General features: G+C 33.6%; 1 protein-coding gene across 1 annotated transcript; it reads right to left on the bottom strand.

Moving 5' to 3' along the window:
- Nucleotides 1-3,115: 3,115 nt before the first annotated feature.
- Nucleotides 3,116-4,467, bottom strand: LOC120278000 (aspartic proteinase nepenthesin-2-like). The gene has a single exon (XM_039284876.1). The coding sequence runs from the start codon at nt 4,440-4,442 to the stop codon at nt 3,132-3,134; it is 1,311 nt and encodes a 436-aa protein (XP_039140810.1). The 5' UTR covers nt 4,443-4,467; the 3' UTR covers nt 3,116-3,131.
- Between the last annotated feature and the right edge of the window lie 3,830 nt (nt 4,468-8,297).

Consider the following 8,297-nt stretch of genomic DNA (forward strand, 5'->3'; position numbering starts at 1 on the left):
CCCTCTATTCTCTTAAGAAAACATTCAATATAACCCTGTAAAAATACAGTGACTGAAACGATACGAGCCAGCTTAGTCACACCACACGCGTCAGGTTCTCCTCAGCTGCACCGCTTGACCAGTTCGCGTGCCTCGAACTTATTACAAAACTCTTGATCATCAAATCACAGCCATCCATAACAAACACAATCAAGTCTTCTCAATTGCCTCAAACTTAAACCCCTGTCTTTGATGGATGAAATCTGGACCACACGATCACTGAAATAACACTGATGCTGGGTTGTTCTTCCTGCCTCAAACTATGTGTTCTCTTGATCTTCCAATCTTGGCCATCCATCACCTTCCTCTGATTCTTCAGCCAACTTAACAAACTTTCAAACACAGGAAATGACTCAAATACCCTCTACTTCTTAACTATTTACACCAGGACAACTTGAACTGTAGCTTCACTGCCTCTTCACTGCAATCTCTTCTGAAATTCGTTCAATCTTCAATCAATTCTAACAGTGACAGCCAAACAAGCATGGGAAATACTGAAGACAGAGTATCAAGGAAGCTCAATAATCCTCTCTGTAAAGCTCTACTCCCTCAGACAAGAAATGGAGACCATGAAGATTAAAACCGGTGAGAAGGTACAAGACTATATGACCAGAGTTTTGGACATAGTTTATCAGATACGAATGCTAGGAGATTCTCTATCAGAGTCAACTGTGGTAGGGAAAATATTAAGGAGTTTGACTCCGATTTTCAAGCATGTTGTGTCGGCTCCTTAAAAGGTCATGAAACCATCCTTTTACTGTCCACCGCTGAGGAAGAAACTGCACTTCAAGGCCTGACAAATGACTTTAGTGAAACCAGTATTCGTGGAGGAAGAGGCCGAGGTCGCGGCCCGTTCCGTGGTCGTTTTCATGGTCGCGGAAGAGGAAGAGTAGTGGACCACAAACAACAGCAGAGATCCGGTATTCAGCAACAACAAAGGGTTGGTGTACAATGTTTCATATGCAAGAAGTATGGGCATACAAAAGCCCAGTGTTGGTATAATGAAGCTAACTATGTTGAAGAAACAAAAGAAAGTGAAGAAGAAGAAGGAGGACTGCTGTTAATGGCCAGTCAAAACTCAAACAGAGAAATGGTTGGCACGGTTGAAGATGTGATTGAAGTCAACTTACTGGCAAAAGGCATGGAGATGCAGAACTAGCAAGGATCACGGTATGGGTGGAGGTTTGGGAGTGTGGAGGAGCTCAGGATCATGGTATGGCAAGATAAAAAGAAAGAGATGTACAAGCATGGTTTTTGTACTGAACCGGGATGGAGAAGCCTGCAGTGATTAAAAGCTCTCTTTATGTTAAGACTAAGTTGGTTAAGTTACTTGTTACTTTTGTGAGAAAAGAGTTTTTTATTAGACTCAATATCTAGTATTTAGCAACTAACCTATGGTGGTTTAGTATTTGATAAAAAGGGTGTCCATGCAATGGGGAGTTAAGTGGAGGCATTAGCCAATGAATGGGTTTTGTTTTGTCTCGTTGTGTGTAATACTTTAAATATACAATAGAAGTAAGTGGGAGGTTGCGGATTGGCTGGAAGCAATCTTTTGAAAAGTCTTCTACCCTTTATGCTTCTTAGTGTATGTGTTATTCATTAGAGCATTTTCACAAACACCTTGTTCATCTTTCAGGCATTTAAACAAACACCTGCGTCTCTTCTCCGGTGTTCATCGCTCTGGTCATCTACGTGCACTTGGCTCGTCGACAGTAGAGTGTGTTTGTATGTATGTAGGTATGTAGGTTAAGATTCAAAGATCCAGAAAATGGGGACGTAAAAGGTGCGTGACAAGCAAGAGCCTCGCTGGGAGACATGCATGCATGCATATGCAACACAAGGACATGTAGACTTACGTTTGAATATGGAGGATCAAGCATGGGATTAGGTTAGGTGTGCCACATGATCCATACAGTCTGATGATGGCCTTTATTACCTCATGGAAAAAACATCACTTAACTACTTTATGGTGCGGAGGATGCATGACAACATCTCATGTGAATTTTTTATTTAAAAAAAATCTAATATTTGATTTTTATATATCGGGCGTTCGTTAGAATTTTAGTGATATTCCTGTAGCGTTAATAAAGGATTGTTTTATGATATTATTGTTGTTTTTAGTCATTTTTAACTTATAAAATGGTATAAATCAAGAGAGACCAACCAGAGAAAAATATCATTTGAGTAATTAAAGATTTTAATTATCTTAGGTAACTAACTTATTCAAAAAAAAAAAAAAATCATAGTCCATGATAAGCAGAAACGGTTTTATAAGTGGTGTTAATTAATTAACAATATATATATATATATATATAGTAGTTCAGTGATTTTTTTTTTAATTTAAATTTTGAGAAGCTGCTTTTAAAATTTTTATGATGCCCATATCATAAATCAACTCAGCGCCTCACAGGTATTAATGAGTTGAGCATTTTGGAACACATGCATTACTGCATATATTAATTAATTGTAAATGCAAATGAAAGATATGTAAAGATGAAAGGTACTGCATGCTTTGAATGTAAAGCTATGAAAATCCTCATGATGAAGACAGTTAATTAGACCCCAAACACATAAAGAACAAAAGAAGGGAAATAAAAAATAAGATGCAATTAGGTGTGGGATAACATCAATATCCTTGCAGTATCTGCATGCATGCAATTGATTTAGGTTGGAGATGTGTTGCTCTGCTGCAGGCTAATAATTTATGTCTCAAATCAATTATAATGTTAACATGGTTTAAAATGAAAATGATATGAAAACTACCCCAAATAACTAACTTAGTCATCAAATTATCATCCAATTTCCAAGGACTTATATGCAATAATCATAAACATAAAAAGAATAGGGAGATAAATTAAGAGATGTAAATAATCAATGAGATCGATAAGTTTAAAATTTAGTTACATATATCTCTTATCCTTGTAAGGTTTATTATAACTGTAATTAGGAACATTTATCTTTGCTCGCAAAAAATAACAAAAGCTTAACAAACTAACATTTATTGTGAAAACTGATTTTATTCAAGAGAAATTAAGTGTCTCAACAAACTGATATTCATTCACAAACACCCAAGTGAAAGAAAAAAAAAAAGTTCAACAAGTGGTAGGGTTAAAGGTGACGATTTGCCTACGAAGATCATAACCAATGTTATGATCACTCATGGTGAAACCTCCCAATATAGATGTGGTTGGATCAGAAGAACCTGCCTTAAATATAGCAAGGCACACGATGGGATTGTTTGCTATATCCACCTCCTCATAGAACAATTGCCTGTCTGTTATCTCCACATCAACCAAATCAATAGTGAAAACCACACTGATGTGCTCCACATCCTCAAGAGATGCATCAAAGCAATACTCATAAGACTGCCTATGAATTGAACGGACAGTGGATATGTGTGACAACAATAATACCTCACTTAACATCCTGCAAAGTTCATCATAAGCTGATGTATGGAGCCGCGTAAAAGGGGTACCTGTGTCGAGGAGAAAGCCACCGTGGCCATTATCATCAATGGCAAATGTCTTAGATGGAATATCCAAAGCATGAAGGTCCTCACAATCCAATATGAATATGGAAAGAAGATTGACGTAGTAAAGAGAAGGGAACTTCTTATTTTGAATCAAACCAACAGATTCACCCTCAAGTTTTGCTGCATCTCCAAAAGAAAGATATGAAGATTTTCCACTCATGGAAAGACAATGAGAAAACCTTGAAATATTTAGTTGAGTAATAAACGATAATTTTCCTCTCCCCATACCCATAATACCATCATCTTGGGGAGAAAAATGTCCCTTAGTATCATGCGCACAACCAAATTTTAGAGGAGAATCAGATCTTTTTCTGGTGCCATTTGTGCCTTGGAATTGAAAATAATCCTCTGACAAGTCACCTTGAGCAAATGAGTCATCCATATATTCTTGCTTAAACTGACATATCCGCTCATCTTTCCAAGCGCAACCAATAGTTGTAGTGCCATAAAAAGCACGGCACTGCTGGTATTCACAATTCATGGTTTTGTAGGTGGTAGAGAAATCAGGGTCAAAGGTTGAACTCAATATTTTATCAAAACATTTTGAACATGGTTCACATTGGACCCATGTCAGATCACTCCCTGTATCAAGGCTCACTGTTACACGGCTCCAAGGAGTACCAATAGCTGTATCAAGTGAGTACATGTGACCTCGTCTCCTCATCTTTAATTTCATTAATGCATCCATGTATCCTGCATATGGAACCAAGGAAACATTAGTACTTGGATTATAAGCAGTAGATGGAGATAACCCATTGTAGATAATGGGTATCTCGAAGCTCATATCATCACTGGCATCTATATTGGTCAAATTTGCAGCTCCTCCAAAGAATATGATAACTAGCATCATGGCAATAGTTAGAGAGGACATTTTCCTAATTCTTTTGTGGGGCAAAGTATTGATGAAGGATAGGATACACACAGACATCCTCAACCTTGATTATTATTTATAAAGCTAGCTAGCTAGCTAATTACAAGATCAATACATGAAAAATGTGAACAAACTACCACTACTCATGTCTTCAATCAAGCTCATATTGATTCATGTGAAAAATATTCAGCAACTACTCAACTTTCATATCCTCAAATTAAACATATGGAACTGGCGCATGATATCAGATATACACACATTACTTAATTATGCATGAATCATTCATTCTTTCACGAGAGCTTCGTTGTAACTTGAAAAGCAGTACTGCATGCATGAATCATCTTCTCATGCGAGCTATGTTGTAACTTGAGAAAAGTAGTACAGTTGCAGCATGCTTCATTTGTTGATGATTGATTGAAGACAAGGCTGCAGCATGGAATAGAGGTTGACAGGTGTAGGAGAAGGAAGTCAGAGTTCAGCGTGCAGGAGAAAGTTTTTCTTATGTTCAGTTTGAATAGATGATCAGATGAATGTTTTGTATTTGTTCAAGTGCCAGTGTGTTTGTATAAATTTGTGAAGTAGTGAAGTTTGTTAAATGTCAGGAGGGAAAAATGAAAAGAAGAATAGATTGAAATGGAGGGCTGAGATGAGTTCATCTCATCAAAAGATTAAGTTTGAGGCAGCAACTGGTTAAGCGGTTAGCTTATTTCAGATGAGGACACGTTGCTTATGACTCATCTAATGTTTATGACTCAGCTAGCTTGTTTAATAGCTTTGTTTTAAACTAATATATATAGATGGAGAACTGATGAATGAATGAATTAATTAAGCTTTCTCTCTTCCTTTTATTCCTCCTGGTTTTTGCTTGTTTGATCACTGAATATTCATCTGTGATCCCACTAGTTTTTCAACACCATTAACATAGTCTTAATCTTCATTCACTCAGCTTGCATTCAATTGCATTGCACTCACAAATTAATTACTCATGTAATGCAAAGTTTATGGGTGCACATATAACTCTAAAAGAACTCATGATACTATAATTAAAGAAATACTAAACCTAACTAGCTCGGAGATAGCGTCATTTATTTTGGTTTTACTCATTAATATTTTGTATCTAAAATATATATAATTTATAGTTGACATCGTTAAAATTTTAAAAGTTATATATATATATATATAATTTATAGTTGACATCGTTAAAATTTTAAAAGTTATATATATATATATATATATATATATATTCTGAATTTATATTGTTGCAGGAGATGGGAAAAAAATGTTGCTAAGTTATAACCAATATGACTCAATGAGATTTGTGTTTTATGAAGTTAATTTAAAATAAAAACATATAATATATGCAAATTTAAAAATTTTGAGGAATATAAATTGAAATTAAACAGAGAAGAAACAGTGAAATAATTACTGTTATCATTATCTATAATTTTTTTAATCCAAACGTACGTGATTTTCTTGATGGTTACTGTAGAAATCTAATGGTATTTTTTTATTTTTTGAAAAAATTCACTCAGTTGACAAATTGATTTATATATGGGTGTAACATCAGCACAAGGGCATATTATATATATAATTTATCTAATTTATTTCAATGAAAATTTCATTTTAATTTTGATAGATTATTTAAAAAATTTAAAATTATATATCTTATAAAATGATCCTCCTATGAGATATCTTTGTATTTTAAAATATATATTTTTTTTTTATGAAAGCATTTTAAAATATTAGAAATAGGATAAATTGGAGTAAGTATCAAAAGATATCAAAAGATATTAAATTAATTAAGTCCCTTTATCTGAAATAGAATTGTATGTTTATCTTTTATTAAAACTAAAAGATTAAAACTTGATAGTCTATAAATATAATACAGTTTTAATTTATAATAACGATATTTTGAATAGAGTGTTTTGTTATTAAATAAAAAAAAAGACTTCAATCCTGCCATCAATGGCGAATAGCGAGAACAGTAGTGTGAAGTATACAACGCTCTAGATCTTGTGCTTTTTAATAATCAAACTTGGCATGGTTAGTGCACAATAGTGGCGGACCCAGAAATTTAGTTCAGCCCGGGCTTAAATAAAAGTCAACATTCTTATATTTGTCAACTTTTAATTTTCTGGCGTTTTTAGCCCAATCATGGTCTCTCTTCAATCCAACCACGATCAGTGGCAGAACCAGAACTCATTGGTGAGGGGGGTTAATATCAACTACTATCATTGTGATAGATGTTTTAAACAATTTCTCAAATTTTATTAAAACTTAAAATTTTAAAAAAATTTAAATTACTAAAATTTTTTACATTTGTCATGCCACATTATCAATTTAATTTTTTTTTAATTATTAAAAAATTATAAAATCTAAAACATTGTTTTTTTTATAATTTTCATAATTTTTTGAAAAAAAAACTTATTTTTAATTATTAAAGTTATTAAAAACTTAACATTGCAAATTCTAGGATTTGAATCATGGTAGGCTCCTACCATCCAATTCCAATAAACCACTCAAGCACATGTCTATTACATATTAGCTTTATACAAACAAAATATTATAAAACATTAATATTCATATAAAAAATCTTATTGAACATAGTTCTTCTAAGATTTTCCGGCCGGCCAGCCCGGGCTGCCACCCATGTGGGTCCACCCCTGGTACACAAGCAGACCCAGATATGTTCATATGTAGAAGATGTCCCTTCTAATAACAGTACTCCAAAGGTTTCATGTGATTCATTTGAATATAAGTTTGAATACAAAGATGAAGATGATGGGGTGGTGAAGATGTGTGAAAAGGGCCAAACATGCTGGCAAAAATATTGCATACTTGTGTATGCAAAACAAAGATGTCAAGATTTTTATGGATGGAAGGTGTTGCCAGGGAGTGTCAAAGCTTTAAAGCCTGATGAAGACCCCAATGAGATCATCAAAAGAGCATCAACAAATGGGGCTTGGGAGTGGCTCCAAAGTGAAGGGGCATGTAATTTTCTTCTTGAAAGAAAATCAATTCGTGTTGATTGAGATTAATTAGATGTTAATTTGTTATGATTTTTACTTTTTTATTTTTATTTTTAACTGATAACACCATGATTCGTCATAGAGTTTTTGCAAGCATACAAATATGTAATACTGTTCATGCATCGTATGAAGTCATAACTCACAAATTCTTAATTTGTCATGACTCCAACAAATTCACAATCTAATGCTTTAATTAGTTATCTTATAGTAGTGATTTTAAATAATTAATTGTATTAATAATGTGAAAGTCGATTTCTTTGATGATATCATTAGGACAACCAGTGAGCAACATCTACTCTGTTTTTATCTAAAATAAAAACAGTTAGTATAAGTTTAAAAATTTTGAGAATATATAATAAAATCAAATTATAAAACTAGAAAAGAACATTAAAATTATTATAATCTATCATTATCTACCAAAGGGTCTTTTGTCTAGTAGCACAGGCTGCAATCCAATCTTTTTATCCACGTACGGGACAAGTGCATAGACAATTAAATTTTAATTGTGCACTTGCCTTAGACAAAAAAATGATCATTATCTATTTTTTTAATTCAATGTGGATTTCGTGACAGCCACTGTATAAATCCTTTTTTAAAAAAAATTCACTTATTTGACAACTACTCCTCCTTCATGTCTCTAGCTAGTACATGGAACTTGTGGGTTGTATCAAATATACACCTACCAAAACGTGAATCATCATCTCACACGGACCATGTTGTATACTTGTATCGTGAAAATTAAGCATTGCAGTTGGAGCATCTTCAGCGTTGTCTTCATCCTCATCTGCATTAATTAATTCATTATTTCTTATCATTAAGATTATTA

This window comes from Dioscorea cayenensis, chromosome 15, assembly GCF_009730915.1.
Source record: "Dioscorea cayenensis subsp. rotundata cultivar TDr96_F1 chromosome 15, TDr96_F1_v2_PseudoChromosome.rev07_lg8_w22 25.fasta, whole genome shotgun sequence".
NCBI classification, from domain to species: domain Eukaryota; kingdom Viridiplantae; phylum Streptophyta; class Magnoliopsida; order Dioscoreales; family Dioscoreaceae; genus Dioscorea; species Dioscorea cayenensis.